General features: G+C 46.2%; 1 protein-coding gene across 2 annotated transcripts in view; it reads right to left on the reverse strand.

The window, feature by feature from the left end:
- cyth3a (cytohesin 3a) overlaps window positions 1–18,846 on the reverse strand; it is a 71,224-nt gene that overhangs the window by 10,154 nt on the left and 42,224 nt on the right. For both annotated transcript variants that reach the window (XM_068003512.1, XM_068003513.1), the window contains exons 4-9: window positions 16,415–16,481; window positions 9,634–9,752; window positions 8,027–8,107; window positions 6,713–6,825; window positions 2,550–2,698; window positions 1,838–1,949 (exon numbers count right to left, since the gene is read on the reverse strand). In XM_068003512.1, the coding sequence (XP_067859613.1) occupies window positions 1,838–1,949; window positions 2,550–2,698; window positions 6,713–6,825; window positions 8,027–8,107; window positions 9,634–9,752; window positions 16,415–16,481 (641 nt within the window). The remainder of the gene's footprint in view (window positions 1–1,837; window positions 1,950–2,549; window positions 2,699–6,712; window positions 6,826–8,026; window positions 8,108–9,633; window positions 9,753–16,414; window positions 16,482–18,846) is intronic.

An 18,846-nucleotide genomic window follows, 5' to 3' on the forward strand; every position in this document is an offset into this window, starting at 1 on the left:
TGCCCTGTAGTTCTAGACTCTCCAGTCGGGGGAAACAATCTCTCAGCATCTACCCTGTCGAGCCCTCTTAAGAATTTTATACATTTCAATGAGATCACCTCTCATTCTTCTAAACTCCAGAGAGTATAGGCCCATTCTACTCAACCTCTCCTCATAGGACAACCCTCTCATCCCAGGAATTAATCTAGTGAGCCTTCGTTGTACCGCCTCTAAGGCAAGTATATCCTTCCTTAGGTAAGGAGGCCAAAACTCTGCGTAGTACTCCAGGTGTGGTCTCACCAAAGCCCTGTACAATTATAGTAAGACTTCCTTACTCTTGTACTCCAACCCCCTTGCAATAAAGGCCAACATACCATTTGCTTTTCCAATTGCTTGCTGTACGTGCATGTTAACTTTCTGTGTTTCGTGTACAAGGACACCCAAATCCCCCTGAATGCCAACATTTCTTAGTCTCCCACCTTTTAAAAAGTATTCTGCTTTTCCATTCTCCCTACCAAAGTAGATAATTTCACATTTCCCCACATTATACTCCATCTGCCATCATCTAGCTCAATCACTTAACTTGTCTGTAGCCTCTTTGTGTCCTCCTCACAACTTAGTATCATCAGCAAACTTGGATGCATTACACTTGGTCCCCTCATCTAAGTCACTGACAGAGATTGTAAACAGCTGAGGCCCCGGCACTGATCCTTGCGACACCCCACTAGTTACAGCCCGCCAATCCGACAATGACCTGTTTATTCCTACTCTGTTTTCTATCCATTAACCAATCCTCTATCCATGATAATATGTGCAACCCCATGAGCCCTAATCTTGTGCAACAACTTTTTATGTGCCACCTTATCGAATGCCTTTTGAAAATCCAAATATACTCCATCCACTGGTTCCCCCTTATCTAACCTACTAGTTACACCCACAAAAAACTAATAGATTTGTCAAACACGATTTTCCTTTCATAAAACCGTGTTGACTCTGCCTAATCATATTATGATTTTCTAAGTGACCTGTTACCACGTCCTTGCTAATACATTCTAGCATTTTCCCTACTACCGATGTCAGGCTAACTGGCCTATAGTTCCCTGCTTTCTCTCTCCCTCCTTTCTTGAATAGCAGGGTTACATCTAGGGAATTCTAGAAGATCAAATCCAATGCATCCACTATCTCTGCAGCCATCTCTTTCAAAACCCTAGGCCATCAGGTCCAGGGGATTTGTCAGCTTTTAGTCCAATTAATTTCTCCTGTACTTTTTCTTTACTAATATTAATCACTAAGTTCCTCACTCTCATTAGACCCTTGGTTCCCCACTATTTCCAGTATGTTTTTTGTGTCTTCTATTGCCATCTCCTTATTCCCCATTATAATTTCTCCTGTCTCTGCCTCTAAGAGACCCATGTTTGCTTTCACTAATCTCTTCCTTTTTACATACTTGTCGAAGCTCTTACAATCTGTTTTTATATTTCTTGGTGGTTTACTCTCATATTCTATTTTCCCCCTCTATCAATTTCTTGGTCATCCCTTGCTGGTTTCTAAAACCCTCCCAATCCTCAGGCTTACTACTCTTTTTGGCAACACTATAAGCCTCTTCTTTTAACCTAAATTTTATCCTTAACTTCTCTAGTTTGCCACGGTTGGACCACTTTTCCCTTGGAGTTTTTATTCCTCAATGTACATTCGTTGGGAATTATGAATTATTTCTTTAAATGTTCGCCATTGCTTAGCTACCGTCATATCTTTTAATCTGACCAATTGACACCCAACCAATCCCAGAACAAAGACTTGGGAAACAAACCTCAAGTTTTTTGCAACACAGTTTTAGAATATGATTAGCCAAACTAACCTAATTTTAATAGCCAGCCTTCTCGATCAGGGTTAAAAAACGTGTGGGTCAAATCATTTCCATCATCTTCTGGGATTTTGAAAGGTTCATTCTTAATACTTTCATACAAGTTCTGCAAAGGGGTGGGGGAAAAACAGAGATTAACACGAGTCCAATGCACAAATACCCCAGTTGCTTCATTTACTGCTAAAATACTTAAATCATTTCAATTGGAGCGAATTTTCTGGTAGAGAGTTGTGCGTTTACAAAATATCTTGTCAAGTGCTCAACATGTCTCCAAAAATGTCACATCCAATAAATTATTTTTGCAGTACGGGCAAATAGCACAGCCAAATTGCGCACAGCAAGATCCCACGAACAGTAAATGAGATAAAATGACCAGCTAATTTGCTGTTGTTTTTGCTTCTGAGGGATGAATGTTGGCCAAGACACCAGGAAAGCTCCTTGCTCTTCTTTTGAGTGGTGTTACAGGATTTGTGGACATCCACCCGAACAGGCAGACGGGGCCTCGGTTTGACATCCCAGCCGAAAGGCAGGACCTCCCAACAGCGAAGGGTCAGGTTAGATCACATGCTCAAGTCTTGAAGTGCGGCTTGAACCCACAACCTCTCACTCAACAGAATAGAACGCTACCGACCGAGCTAGGCCGACACATCGAGATTTTTTTTTTGAGGGGGTGAGGGAGGGGGAAGAGCTTCTGGTAAACACTCACCCTGAGCAACTCTTCTGGGAGATCTCCACCTTCGTTAATGCCACGGTTCATGGATATAAACCTTTCCACAGCAGGTTTGTCCCTCACGTTGGGGTTGTGCAAACTCGTGTTCAGCATAATGATGGCAAACGATAGCACATAGCAAGTGTCTGTCGAAGGGAAAGACACGTCAGTTAAGGGCACACTCAGCAATCTCCTTCACCCCACCATTGGTGGCCCTGCCTTCAGCTGTCTTGGCCCCAACGTAATAAAACGTCCCAAGGCGCTTCACAGGAGCGTAAATCAGACAAAAATCGGACACCGAGCCACATAAGGAGATATTAGGACAGGTGACCAAAAGCTTGGTCAAAGAGGTAGGTTTTAAGGAGCGTCTTAAAAGGAGGCGAGAGGTAGAGAGATATAGGGAGGGAATTCCAGAGCTTAGGGCCTAGGCAGGTCCATTGGGTTGTGGTACTGAGCCACACAGACTAGGAAACTTCTATTCCTGGTGTCTGCTGAGTGAGTTGATCTCAACGCAGGCAGTCATTCCTTGTGCTTTTATTTGGGGGGGGGGGGGAGGGGATTCCTAATTCTATTCCTTGTCCAGTGAGGTCTGAGCATGCGCGGACAGGATCAGGCTCAGCTGAGATGCACTCTGTAGTTGAATAGCCCGCCAATATTGGGGATGTCCATTGGGACAAGTACTGGAGGGTTGCTTGGATCTGTGGGACTGCACCCAGTACGAGTCGCAGGGAAGCAGGAGGAGTACAGTTGTGAATTACAAATGGGTGGGTAAATTAACAGAGGGTGTTGTTTCTCAAAGCATGACTTTAAAAAAGGCGGACATTTGTGAAAATGAGGCATCCACAAGAGTGACCAGTAATCCCGCGACCTCCACCACCTAGAAGGACAAGGGCAGCAGGTCCATGGGAACAACACCACCTGCACGTTCCCCTCCAAGTCACACACCATCCCGACTTGGAAATATATCGGCCGTTCCTTCATCGTCGCTGGGTTAAAATCCTGGAACTCCCTTCCTAACAGCACTGTGGGAGAACCTTCACCACACGGACTGCAGCGGTTCAAGAAGGCGGCTCACCACCACCTTCTCGAGGGCAATTAGGGATGGGCAATAAATGCTGGCCTCGCCAGCCACGCCCACATCCCGAGAATGAATTTTAAAAAAGGGTTATAGGTCACAAAACTAAAAGGTTCTGTTGTATGTTTAACAAAAACACCTTCTATAGAAGTGAAGAGAGCACCTACGAAACCCTGCACATTTATGTAGCCCATTTATGGAAAGCTTTCACTGCCCGAGGAGTTGAGGCCCTGCAGCTTGTAACAGAAAATATACACTGTCCTCCACACCACTTGTTTCAAAAGTCGTTTAATTCCCCCGCCCCACCCCACTCCCCTGAAGAGGCAGAGATCAGGAAGCACCCGGAGTATTTACTTATCCTGCTGACCAGAGTTCCTGCCAATTCCAGAGCTCGATCCCTGGGGAAGGAGCAGAGGTCGGCAACAGGACAAACTGCATTTCTGAATTAATCTAATTTGGGAAGGAAATGATGTAGGAAGCAACCCAGTTCTTTCAGCAGTCGGGTACCTTCCTCTGACCTCCAGATAAGTTTAACCAGACCGAAACGGAGAGAATTCGCATTTATATAGCACCTTTCACGGCCTCAGGACATCCCAAAACGCTTTATAGCCAATGAAGTACTTTTTGAGGTGTAGTCACTGTTGTAATGTAGCAGCCAATTTGCACACAGCAAGATCCCACAAACAGCAATGTGATAATGATCAGATAATCATTTTTTAGTGATGTTGGTTGAGGGATAAATATTGGCCCCAGGACACTGGGGAAAACTCCCCTGCTCTTCTTCGAAATAGTGCCATGGGATCTTTTATATCCACCTGAGAGGGCAGAGGGAACCTTGGTTTAACGTCTCATCCGAAAGATGGCACCTCTGACAGTGTAGCACTCCCTCAGCACTGGAGTGTCAGCCTAGGTTATGAGCTCAAGTCTCTGGAGTGGGACTTGAACCCACAACCTTCTGACTCTGAGGTGATTACAGCTTCAATAGTGCAAGTGGTGTGGATCGTGCTCAGGCTGCAAACCTCGTGTAGCATCATCTACATGTTTCCAGACACAAGAGGCAATATTATTGGCCGCAGGGTGCACATGGTCTGTCTATTGGAAGTCATCTGGATCTGGATCTGATCTGGTAGAAAGGAAAGGAAAGAAGAGAAGGAAAGAATGAATGAATGAATGAATCTCTACAACGTCTTTCACAAACTCAGGACGTCCCAAAGCGTTTTACAGCCAATGAAGTGTAGTCACTGCTGTAATGGAAGGAGCATGGGCAGATGTTAATCATGGAAAATAAAAAGAGAGAGAGCTTCGACAGACCCGAGTGCTGCTCATTCCTAATTGTAGCTGTGCCCAGGGGTAAATTAAAAGCAAATGTTGGCCCAGAGACATCCTCAGAGAGTCAGTGAAACATGGAAATGTGGGAGGGGGTAATGGGAGTTCTGGAGGTGGTTTTGAATGGGATTATTATAGATAATGCAGACAAGGCCAAACACTACTGACATTTGGACAACATTAACTAACCCAATCCCAACGGATGAGGGGGATGATTCCAGGAATTATATTCTTACGCAGGCACACAGTGCTGTTATCACTACAAATAAATAAATGAAAGCCAGGATGAACAGGGAGGACATGTTTCCAGAGATAAAATGGTGAGCAGAACACTAACCAGCAATAAGGGCAGGCAAGACATTAGGACAGAGGATCTTTGTGTTGCAACACACTGCTCATTAGATTTGAGCTGTGTACAGGCTGGAAGCCCATTTTCCACAGCCAAATGCCTCCTCCACACAGAGAAATGATAGCTATTGGGTCCAATGACTCTTGGCATGCAGGATGGGCAAAAAAAATGACATCATCAAATGCAGGATCTCCTTCAGTAAACCCCACTTTAGTCAGGTTAGTGGAATTAGCAGACCAGGGTCAACGCAGGGAGAAAGAAACAATGAACGGGAGGAATGGTGAGACTTTCAATCAGAGTGGAACTGAAAGCTCTAGGGTGTGGATACGGGCAGCAGAGGTTTGGACGAGCTCAAGTTTATGGCGGGAGGATGATGGGAGGCCGGCCAGGAGAGCCTTGGAATAGTCGAGTCTGGGAGGTAACGAAAGCAACACCCATCAACCCTAACTCTTTGTTGCCTGTCTGTCAACCAACTTTCCATCCATGCCACTCCATTTAAAATCAACACGTAATTAGCGGAATAACATCTTCAAATCTTTGCTTCTGGGGTTGAACAAACTTTGGGCATTAGTCGAGTTAAGCCCTTCACATTATCCTGGTTCCTGCAATCTCCCTTTTCCTAAACTGGTATTCTCTAACCTGGCACGAGACTATCACTGACGTTCCAGGTCTCTCCTCCTCCTCCCCCAATCGTTAGGTTGCTAAATTGGTTAAAATAAAAATTTGCTGCCTTCGTCCTGGTCCTCACTGTTGGTGAGAATTTTAGCTGCTCCTCGTCACACTTCACTGTCCAGGCTCCAGCTGGAGAACAGAATCTTCCGGGACTTTTCTGAAGAGAAGCAGCTTTAGGCACAACCACGGGACTGCGATCAAGATGCTTGAATGATGCGTTTTCCATTCTGTCCTCGTCTGATCCTCTAGACTTGCCGAAGCAGAACTGCCAAAAAGGATCTTTTCTCCGAGGAAATTTGCATTGACGTGGAAGCCGATTCATCCCACAGCCTCACTACAGACACTGGCTTATAAAACAAACTCAGAGCTCCTGTTAGCAGCCACAGATGCATCAAGTGCAGTGAAAAATTCAATGTCTCGTTTTAAAGTTACAGAGTTTTAAAGTTAAAGTTGCTGACCATAAAGTAATCATGGAGCATAGGAACAGGAGGAGGCCATTCAGCCCCTCGAGCCTATCCCGCCATTCAATGAGATCATGGCTGACCTGTATCCTAACTCCATCTACCCGCCTTGGTTCTGTAACCCTCAATACCTTTACCCAACAAAAAATCAATGCTTAGATTCTCCTCTACAGGAAGGAAATAAAACAAAGAAAAGAGCCAGAGGGAGAAAAAATGAAACCAAAAAAATTATTGAATCAATCTGTTTTTGCTGTTTATAGATTATAATCTAACCAACCTGTGGACTGAAAGACTCCTGGGTTACACTGGCAGTAACGCGAAGCAAACGCTTCCATCATTCGATCGATTTTCTGCGCCTCGCCCGGCAGTCTGAAGCTCCACAGAAACTGCCTGCCACAGAAAAATGAGATGATCAGCTGTGAGGGCCTTGTTCTGTCAGCAGTCTTCGGTCGTTTAATCTAGGAGTGAAGTGGTGCCAGGGGGCTTGTTGACTGCTACAAGCTCCATAAATTGTTCCAACTCTCACAACTCGAACAGCTTGAAGCTGCCACTACCTGAGAACATTGTCTCTCTCATCCCATCGAGTGTCATGTTACAAAAAAAAAAATCACTCAACATAATGGCATAACACATAAAATTAATGGAAATCAATGCACACGCACAGGTCTTAGGTACATCAGGACATAACATTAACCATATCATCCAAACTCCCAACATCTTGCAGCTGGTGTGATAGAAAAATTATCTCCTGACGTCTAGGTTTGCCACAACCAGCATGTATCCGGTTTTAATTCATTCATAGAAATCACAACACAGAAACAGACCAAACAGCCCATGCTGGGGTTTATTCTCCACACGAGCAGTCGTACTAATCCCATAAAGAAGGAAGGACTTGCATTTATATAGCGCCTTTCACGACCTCAGGATGTCCCAAAGCGCTTTACAGCCAGTGAAGGACTTTTGAAGTGTAGTCAGTGCTGTAATGTAGGAAACGCAGCAGCCAATTTGTGCAAAGCAAGATCCCACAAACAGCAATGTGATAATGACCAGATCATCTGTTTTAGTGATGTTAGTTGATGGATAAATATTGACCAGGACACCAGGGAGAACTCCCCTGCTCTTCTTCAAAATAGTGCCATGGGATCTTTTACATCCACCCAAGAGGGCAGACGGGGGTCTCAGTTTAATGTCTCATTTGAAAGACAGTGCAGCACTCCCTCAGTACCGCACTGGGAGTGTCAGTCCAGATTATGTGCTCAATTCTCTGGAGCCGTTCTTGAACCCACGACCTTCTGACTCAGAGGCGAGAGTGCTGCCCACTGAGCCAAGTTCACGCCGTGTGCCAGCTCTATTCCCATACCCCTTTATTCCTCTTTCAAGTGTTTCAAAGTATTTTCTTTTAAGATTTCCCAATTAATACTCATCAACTAAGTCGAAAAAAGTTATTATGCAGGAAGCTGTGAAATAAATGAGACATTGGGTTTATAATCGCCCTCGAATACAATGAAAAGAATGCTCATAAGATCCAGTGGATTGGATTTACAATAATTCTAAACTTCCAGATCAGCGTTTTAAAGAAAAAAGCACAAACCTCAGAGCCTGTACTAGATTAAGGTCAGCAAACTCATGAAGCTCGACAAACGCTTGAAGAACCTTAAGGTTAAATTCATCTCTGCAATAAAAAAAAGAGAAAAAAAATACACAGAATTATTGTGCTGCTATTTAATGCCAACAAAAATCAGGATTTGATAGGGTCGATGGAGAGAAACTATTTCCTCTGGTGGGGGGAGTCCAGAACAAGGGGGCATGACCTTAAAATTAGAGCTGGGCCGTTCAGGGGTGATGTCGGGAAGCACTTCTTCACACAAAGGGGAGTGGAAATCTGGAACTCTCTCCCCCAAAAAGCTGTTGAGGCTGGGGGTCAACTGAAAATTTCAAAACTGAGATCGATAGATTTTTGTTAGGCAAGGGAATTAAGGGATATGGAACCAAGGCGGGCAGATGGAGTTTAAGATACAGAGCAGCCATGATCTAATCGAATGGCGGAACAGGCTCGAGGGGCTGAATGGCCTCCTCCTGTTCCTATGTTCCAATGACTCCTTCCTTTTAAAATAATATTTCGTAGATGTTTGAAGCAAATAGAACAATATTGCTTGTACGTTAAATATTCCTTTTGATTCCTATTAACATAAACGTTGACAGATCCAGAGTACATTATATAAAAGGGGGGGAATGAACGTGCGGAATGAAGTTTGCTTTCTGCAACGAGGTCTAAAGAAAGCTGAACTTAAGAGGCAACTTTCCCATCACGACTGATCTGATAACTTCCCCCCACCCCTCCATTAGGTTGTTGTTTTTAGGTTTTTCAGATTGATTTGATTGGCTTATGTTTGAATCAGTGCATTGCTCTATTGTGCAACGGGGTCGGATGGAGTCTGTATTACAGGAATTCAAGATGATTAACGCAGGAAGTAACTGTAGATTGCCTTGAATTACCTCAAGTCTCCTAATTCCAGCGTACACCTGATTCAGCCACACATTAAGAGCTTTACCCAGCAACGTTGACGGAGTTGTGTAGGCACAAAAATCGATAAAAACCCAACTGGTTCACTAATGTCCTTTAGGGAAGGAAACCAGAGGTAGCCCAGAGATACCTACACCAACTGTAACTCCCGCCAGTGAGATCGGCCACCTCGGCACAGATGAGGGACCGAGTCGGTGACCGTCCTGATCTGTGAGGCTCGGTATCACCTGATATGATGCACATCCCCACTGAGCCATCACAGCCTGGTTTATTCCGTGGTGTGAGGAAATAGGAGGAAATTCCAAAAGTGCTTTTCTCAGGTGTTCAGAACCAAAATTATACACAAGCACACACACACGCGCACACAAAGACACGCGCGCACACAAAGACACACACAGACGCGCGCACAAAGACACGCGCACACAAAGACGCGCACACAAAGACGCGCGCGCGCACACAAAGACGCGCGCGCGCACACAAAGACGCGCGCGCGCACACAAAGACGCGCGCGCGCACACAAAGACGCGCGCGCGCACACAAAGACGCGCGCGCGCACACAAAGACGCGCGCGCACACACACACACACACAGCAGAAAGTAAGTAGCTAGTCCATAAAATCAGTTAATATCATTCACTAACTCCGCTGCGGCCTGTTCAGTCAGCCGATACTTTACCTTTCACCCAGATAGTCACCAATGACGGTTTTATTTAACCCTTCTCCCTTGTATAGAAACTGGGCTATGTCTTCAGGAGTGTTCTGGAGCAGGTCATTTTCGATTAGAAACTGTATACCCTGCAAATCAGAGAAAACAAGTGTCAGGACAATCCTGAAGGGCAATGAGTTAAGGCAGCTTCTGACTGAGGTGTTAAGTTTCCCCCCTCACCTCTCCCGAAGGGGCTGGGACAAAGTTGCACGGGCACCGCACCCAAATGACCATTTTTCACCCGTCAGCTTGGACAGCAGGTACTGGCAGGCTATTTGACCGTGGGAGTAGCACAGCTTAATCCTTGTTCTCACCCAACATCCAGATAAGCAGTTTCCGGCGGGGATCATCAAATTTCAATCAGGAACAGAAATCTTGGGGTGCCTGGAACTGGGGAGGGGGGAGGGGGCATGGGGGGAGAGTGCTACCTCCTCCCTAGCCTGGCAGCACCGAGGGCAACTGAAGTACCCAAAGATTGCCTCGAGACTGAGATACCCAGATCAGGAGAAATTGAACCCAGGACATCCTGGTTTGTAAGTCTCAATGCCAACTGAGCCACTAGACAGTCCCCACTAGACAGTCCCCACTAGACAGTCCCCACTAGACAGTCCCCACTAGACAGTCCCCACTAGACAGTCCCCACTAGACAGTCCCCACTAGACAGTCCCCACTAGACAGTCCCCACTAGACAGTCCCCACTAGACAGTCCCCACTAGACAGTCCCCACTAGACAGTCCCCACTAGACAGTCCCCACTAGACAGTCCCCACTAGACAGTCCCCACTAGACAGTCCCCACTAGACAGTCCCCACTAGACAGTCCCCACTAGACAGTCCCCACTAGACAGTCCCCACTAGACAGTCCCCACTAGACAGTCCCCACTAGACAGTCCCCACTAGACAGTCCCCACTAGACAGTCCCCACTAGACAGTCCCCACTAGACAGTCCCCACTAGACAGTCCCCACTAGACAGTCCCCACTAGACAGTCCCCACTAGACAGTCCCCACTAGACAGTCCCCACTAGACAGTCCCCACTAGACAGTCCCCACTAGACAGTCCCCACTAGACAGTCCCCACTAGACAGTCCCCACTAGACAGTCCCCACTAGACAGTCCCCACTAGACAGTCCCCACTAGACAGTCCCCACTAGACAGTCCCCACTAGACAGTCCCCACTAGACAGTCCCCACTAGACAGTCCCCACTAGACAGTCCCCACTAGACAGTCCCCACTAGACAGTCCCCACTAGACAGTCCCCACTAGACAGTCCCCACTAGACAGTCCCCACTAGACAGTCCCCACTAGACAGTCCCCACTAGACAGTCCCCACTAGACAGTCCCCACTAGACAGTCCCCACTAGACAGTCCCCACTAGACAGTCCCCACTAGACAGTCCCCACTAGACAGTCCCCACTAGACAGTCCCCACTAGACAGTCCCCACTAGACAGTCCCCACTAGACAGTCCCCACTAGACAGTCCCCACTAGACAGTCCCCACTAGACAGTCCCCACTAGACAGTCCCCACTAGACAGTCCCCACTAGACAGTCCCCACTAGACAGTCCCCACTAGACAGTCCCCACTAGACAGTCCCCACTAGACAGTCCCCACTAGACAGTCCCCACTAGACAGTCCCCACTAGACAGTCCCCACTAGACAGTCCCCACTAGACAGTCCCCACTAGACAGGGCTCAGGGCCAATGCTGCAATAAAGTGCTAAACAGAACCTGCTCTGTGAGAAGAGGATTTGAAATGAAATGGTTTTAGTGTCACAGCCTGTAGTGAAAGTTTATCATTAGAAAAGGGCCACAGAATAACCTTCTGCACCTGGAGTAATCTCCGGTGAGGACCAGATTGGGCAGAGTCACGATGCCCTCACTGTTGAATAGCATTCCAGTATTTACTGCCTAGGCTCAGACACGTCGATCAGCCGCTTGGGAAAAAAGGGCTGCCGTTGCCTTGGAAACACCTGACACAAGCGGCTGCCTTCAGAGGGTGGAGAGGGAACTGCTGCTGTACTGGAGGTCAATAAATGACTCACTAAAGTAGACAATCGCTTAAAACCCATTTAAATTCTAAGTTTTGAACTTCTTAACAATCGCATCGCAGCGACAGTCACATAACCTCGTTAAAGTTGACAGTCTAAGTGGCAAACTGGTATCGTCACGCATAGATGGAAATATTTAAGTTTTAGTATGTTGGATTCGGAAGGGACCATTAATCGTTTAATGGCTCTTCTTCTCCCTTAGAAACTGCATGAAGTTTCACAGCTGGGTTTTTAGAACACGACACAGCACCGCAATAAAACTTTAGGCACCAAACATTTTACGTTGTCTCAGTCTTTCACAGCACGTGCTGTTTCTCGAGACAAGAGAGTTTTTAAATAGGAGAACAAGAGACCAAAACAGCTCCTAACAAGGACATTCCTAATGCATCTTGTGCTGTAAAGCTAATGAAATGGGAGAGTTGGATATAAATCATAGAATCATAGAAGTTACAACATGGAAACAGGCCCTTCGGCCCAACATGTCCATGTCGCCCAATTTATACCACTAAGCTAGTCCCAATTGCCTGCACTTGGCCCATATCCCTCTATACCCATCTTACCCATGTAACTGTCCAAATGCTTTTTAAAAGACAAAATTGTACCCGCCTCTACTGCTGCCTCTGGCAGCTCGTTCCAGACACTCACCACCCTTTGAGTGAAAAAATTGCCCCTCTGGACCCTTTTGTATCTCTCCCCTCTCACCTTAAATCTATGCCCCCTCGTTATAGACTCCCCTACCTTTGGGAAAAGATTTTGACTATCTACCTTATCTATGCCCCTCATTATTTTATAGACTTCTATAAGATCACCCCTTAACCTCCTACTCTCCAGGGAAAAAAGTCCCAGTCTGTCTAACCTCTCCCAGTAAGTCAAACCATCAAGTCCCGGTAGCATCCTAGTAAATCTTTTCTGCACTCTTTCTAGTTTAATAATATCCTTTCTATAATAGGGTGACCAGAACTGTACACAGTATTCCAAGTGTGGCCTCACCAATGCCCTGTACAACTTCAACAAGACATCCCAACTCCTGCATTCAATGTTCTGCCCAATGAAACCAAGCATGCCGAATGCCTTCTTCACCACCCTATCCACCTGTGACTCCACTTTCAAGGAGCTATGAATCTGTACTCCTAGATCTCTTTGTTCTATAACTCTCCCCAACGCCCTACCATTAACGGAGTAGGTCCTGGCCCGATTCGATCTACCAAAATCCTGCCTTCTGCGTAATGGTTTTACTTTTTGCTGATTGTGTGGCCGCCTCTTTCAATCTAAATAAATCTACAGAGTGGCAGTTGTATTTTAGTGGACGTGGGAGTCTGGGCACTGGCACATGCACTGGCGCATACAGTGCCACGCGACGTCTGGGCACTGGCGCATACAGTGCCACGCGATGGCGCATTACAAGCTCAGCACCACCAGTCTCCAATTCCACAAGTGCCAGTGCAGCAGACCAACACACACACCATGAAGCAATGTATCTGCATCTCATGCCTTGCTGTCTTGTTTTGTATAGTTTTACTCTACTCAAAAGGGGCTAAAAGGGTTAAATTACGAGGACAGGTTGCACAGACTGGGCTTGTATTCCCTCGAGTATAGAAGATTAAGGGGTGATCTAATTGAGGGGTTTAAGATGTTTAAAGGATTTGATAGGGTAGATGGAGAGAAACTATTTCCTCTGGGGCACAACCTTAAGATTAGAGCCAGGCCGTTCAGGGGGTGATGTCAGGAAACATTTCTTCACACAAAGGGGAGTGGGAATCTGGAACTCTCTCCCCCAAAAAGCTGTTGAGGCTGGGGGTCAATTGAAAATTTCAAAACTGAGATTGATAGATTTTTGTTAGGTATGGGGATTAAGGGAAATGGAACCAAGGGCGGGTAAATGGATTTAAGATAGAGATCAGCCATGATCTAATTGAATGTTGGAACAGTCTTGAGGGGCTGAATGGCCTCTTCCTGTTCCTACCTTATAAAGTACTGGATCTTGAAAAGAAGCCAAACTCAACTCATTCCAGTCTCCTGGAACTAAAATGCAAAATACCTTAAACTCTCAAATTTCACTCGACCCTCAATCCCTCATCCTTTGCAAGACACCTCATCGAGTGCCGTCCGATAGCAGATACACATGAAGACATCCCACCCACTAATCTGGTTACGTTCTTCATATAAGTGGGAACAAAATATTGTTATAAATCGGCACGAAACCTTTCACAAACCCACAAAGTTTATTACGTTTATGTCACTGACCTACATTGGCTCCCGGTCCAGCAACACCTCGATTTTAAAATTCTCATCCTGGTGTTCAAATCCCTCCATGGCCTCGCCCCCCCCCCTCCCTCTCTCTGTAACCTCCTCCATCCCTACAACCCTCCGAGATCTCTGCGCTCCTCCAATTCCAGCCTCTTGCGCATCCCCGATTTTCTTTGCTCCACCACTGGCGGCCATGCCTTCAGCTGCCTCGGCCCCTAAGCTCTGGAATTCCCTCCCTAATCCTCTCCATCTCTCTCTTCTCCCTTAAGACCCTCCTTAAAACATACCTGTCCTAATATCTCTATGTGGCTCTGTGTCCATTTTTGTCTGATTACGCTCCTGTGAAGCGCCTTGGGACGTTTTACTATGTTAAAGGCGCTATATAAATGCAAGTTGTTGTTGTTGATTACCTTCTGTTTCACAAGTCAATATAATGGGAAGTAATATTTTGTACAAAGGGGTGGGGGGAAAGTGGAGAAGAATCAACATCAAACAGGTCCCCAGGAAGAATGACTGAGCCTAGAACACTAAACCTGTTTAAGAAAGCTGCAATCGAAATATGGGAGGGTTGGTGCTCCTGGAAGTTTGGATTGAGTTCAAACGGTCTAAGGGGCATTCTGCATCCTCAATCTATCTTGCAATACTCAACTGCTCCTTCTACAGGCAGTAGCGTCTTGCCCAACTCTAGCCAGACCAGCTCAAACGCCCAGTCCTCCCCTCCTTCCTGAAGGACTGGAATCACATCAAGATCCCAGAATTCCATTATCTTGGATTTCAGTCAAAGCATTCCTCATTTTTTTTTTTTAGTTGCACCCCTGCCAGAGCCGAGCACTCTGTGCATTTAAAATTACCTCAGTTTTCTAAATAACCACCTCTTTGCTAAGCTAAACATTTGTGAAATATTCTGTTGAAACCCTGGACGCAGCTCAGTTACCGGATTAGGAATTACTGCAACCCTCCACTCCTGACAGGTTATTTATTCTCACTGTTTTCCTTCTTCCATCCCCAAGAGGCTCCATCAATCTTCAATGCTTTGTCTCCTACGATCCCTGAAGTATGTTATTTTGTTCTTGCATTCCACAAAATCTTCCCTCTTCTCAAACATCCCAAGGTTCTTCCTTCCCTCTTTAAAAGGAATGCTGCAAATTCCCCAACTAGATAGATAGATATTTTATTCGTTCATGGGATGTGGGCGTCGCAGGCAGGGCCGGCATTTATTGCCCATCCCTAACTGCCCTTGAGAAGGTGGTGGTGAGCCGCCTTCTTGATCAACTGAGTGGCTTGCTAGGCCATTTCAGAGGGCAATAAAGAATCAACCACATTGCTGTGGGTCAGGAGTCACATATAGGCCAGGCCGGGTAAGGACGGCAGGTTTCCTTCCCTAAAGGACATTAGTGAACCAGATGGGTTTTTACGACAATCCGGTAGTTTCATGGCCACCATTACTGATACTACTAGTTTTTTTTTAATTCCAGATTTTTTATTTAATTAATTGAATTTAAATTCCCCAGCTGCCGTGGCGGGATTTGAACTCATGACTCCGGAATATTAGTCCAGGCCTCTGGATTACTAGTCCAGTAACATAACCACTATGCTACCGTACCCTACTACTACACTAAATCCCGATTCCCCTCTCTCTCTCTCTCTCTCTCTCTACCCCCACCCCCCCCCAGTATTTTAAATCTTACCAGCTGAGGCTGGTTTTTCACAACAACCAGCTTTGTGATGTCTCCAAGCCTGAGGTACTCAAACACCGGGCTTCCCTTGGTGTAGCCAGGGCTGTAGGGGGCTAACATGTGTCAGATTTCAGCCTCCGCCCTCAGACTGTGAACAGTGAAAGGGTCTGAACCCAAACTTCGAGGTTCAGGGGTCATTCATGAACTACTGCGGTCAAGTTTTAGGGCAGCTAACAACCCATGCACCACCGCCCCCCAAACTCCTCCTGGATTACAACATATCGCATTCAGTAGCTTCACTATTTTCAGGCAATATTGTAATATCTGCCTGTGATTAAAATGGCCGTGGGTATTTCAATAGACACACAACTCAATGTAAAAGAGCACAGAAATGTTAAGTTTTTTTTTAAAAAGAGAAAAACTTCAGTCAATTTTAAAATGGTGGCAGGGGAACGTTAGGAGAGGGAATTGCGATTGGCAAGAGATACAAGTAAAGAGAAAAAGACAGACAGACTTGCATTTCTACAGAGTCTTTCACCACCTCAGGATGTCCCAAAGCACTTTACCACCAATGGAGTACTCCTGAAGTGTAGTCACCGTTGAATTGTAGGAAACGCAGCAACCAATTTGTGCACAGCAAGATCCCACAAACAGCAATGAGATACTGACCTTAGATAATGTCAACTTTGAGCAGACAAAAATACAGATCGACGACTGGAAACAAAAGAGTAAAATCAATCACAGGACTAATCGGCTGACAAGTTAAATAAAATATCCCGTTACCTTTTTGGGATCCATGTTAAACTTCTTTCTTCCCATTGCCATTTGTTTGTTCCTTTGAGTTGTTTTACTGTAAATGCAGTTACAAAAGAGCAAAAGTGAGGAATGCCACGCTTTTATCCCTCGACTTATGAGTTCACATCATCATAATCCGTCGACTGTCGTTACAGCCCCTGTGACTGTCCTCCTCACCTCTTTAATGTGGGGACATGAACCCTGGGGTTGTGTTTGGGACTGTCCACGGTCACTCTTTCATTGACCTGTTCTGCACTCCGGCTCCGTCACCCCTTGCAGGTTAGGGGAGACCCCTGTTTTGACGGCGTTTCCTCCATCGAGGGTCCCGCTGACCCTCCTCGCCCACCCGAAGCCACTGGCACTCTCTGGGGCTGGCCAAGTCACTTAACCACCGCCAGGGATTCAATGTCGACCAGTCAGTCACAGATCGCACCGTCTACAGTCGTTAAACGGTTGCAGGTTTTAACCCCTGACCCCGACACCATTTAACACCCGACACCAACACAATCAGCTTTATTCAAATAACACGGCTATAAAGCACGGAGCTTGTCTAGATTGTGGAAAATGCAACTGAGTTTTTCTTCCCCTTCGTTACTTCACAATTTTCCGTGCCAGTTTGTTCCCCTCCTTTTCTGAAGGAGTTACCTCCTTGATCGGGTATAGTTCCACTGGTCGAGGTCACCCTCTGGTACCTCACTCAAGTTACCCCCACGGAGGCACGCGAGTGAGCGCACATGATGTAGCCCGTCTCGAGCGAGGGGGACAGAAATCCTAGCTGGTCTTCCCCCTCCTTAACCTAGAGGCACCAAAACCATCAGAGGTATCCCTGCAGTTTTAGTCCTCGCGCCTGGTGATGGGTATCTAGGATCTGTAGAGGGTCCAGAGGAGGGCGGCTGGAATTTTACTGGCCCGTGGGCTCTTAAGTTAGGAGAATAGGTTCCATGAGTTAGGGCGATTTCCTTTAGACTGAATGGAATTGAGGTTTTTTTAAATAAGTAAAGAGTTTGGACTCAGGCCTGTTGGGAGGTGCCATTTGAGAAGGATAGGGATGGTAGGGCTAAAGGCCAGGCATAAAATCGATAGGCAGAGAGTTGGATTGGACGTGAGGAAGGATTTCCCCCCCCCCCCACAGATTACCCTCTAGAACAGATTACCACATGCAGTGGGTGTGGCTTCATTACAGTTCCTTAACAAAGGGTAACTTGACATGTTCTTCAGTAAAGAGAATTACACAGAATTACATAGAATGTACAACACAGAAACAGGCCATTCGGCCCAACTGGTCTATGCCGGTGTTTATGCTCCACACGAGCCTCCTCCCTCCCCATTTCATCTCACCCTATCAGCATTTCCTTCTATTCCTTTCTCCCTCATGTGTTTATTTAGCTTCCCCTTAAATGCATCTACACTATTCACCTCAACTACTCCTTGTGGGAGCGAGTTCCACATTCTCACCACTCTCTGTGTAAAGAAGTTTCTCCTGAATTCCCTATTGGATTTATTAGTGACGCTCTTATATTGATGACCCCTAGTTCTGGTCTCCCCCACAAGTTGAAACATCTTCTCCACATCTACCCTATCGAACCCCTTCATTATCTTAATGATCTCCATCAGGTCACCCCTCAGTCTTCTCTTCTGTAGAGAAAAGAGCCCCAGCCTGTTCTTTCCTGATAGGATACTAGAACTGAGAGGCTATACCTAGTAAATCTTTATTACGCCTTCTCCAGTGCCTCTATATCCTTTATGTAATATGGAGACCAGAACTGTTGACAGAATGGTGGAACTCGCTATCACATGGAGTGGTGGGGGTGAAGATGCATTTAAGGGGAAGCTAGATAAGTACAAGAGGGAGAGCAAGGAATAGGTTCTGTTGATAGGGTTAGCTGAAGCTCGTGTGGAGCATAAACACCAGCGTGGCCTGTTTCCGTGCTGTAAATTCTATGTAATTCTAGCTATAGAGTAAGTGGTTAGTTAGTTGTGATTGAATTAGAGGCTACTGCAGTATCCTGGAGCACTACTCGATTGCCTTAGGGAGTCAGAGAGAAATTTACCAAAGTTTCCCTGAATTGGCAGCAACTTTTATTCTGCCAGGAAACTGCACGTCTAGGGGATGAGTCAATGGTGGGTGTCTGGGTGCAGTGCGTCTGAGTGTGGGTTTGATGGCATTCCCCTGCCCTTCTTTTGGCATGTTCGCATGTACTGCACGCCCCCAGCAATGACCAGCCATAACACAAGGGCGTCGATGTCATCTGTGCTTTCCCAAGCTCAGGTCAGTACACTCGGCACAGATTGGAAATCAAAACTGGGATCTTCCTGGACTGTGCGGTTTGGCTACTGAGCGGGAGAAACCCAAACCATTGAAGCATGCGACAGTAAAGCAATTCTTCTTTGATAACGTAAAACTGAAGGTGTCTCAAAAT

Source organism: Heptranchias perlo, chromosome 22 (genome assembly GCF_035084215.1).
Source record: "Heptranchias perlo isolate sHepPer1 chromosome 22, sHepPer1.hap1, whole genome shotgun sequence".
In the NCBI taxonomy this organism is placed as follows: Eukaryota; Metazoa; Chordata; class Chondrichthyes; order Hexanchiformes; family Hexanchidae; genus Heptranchias; species Heptranchias perlo.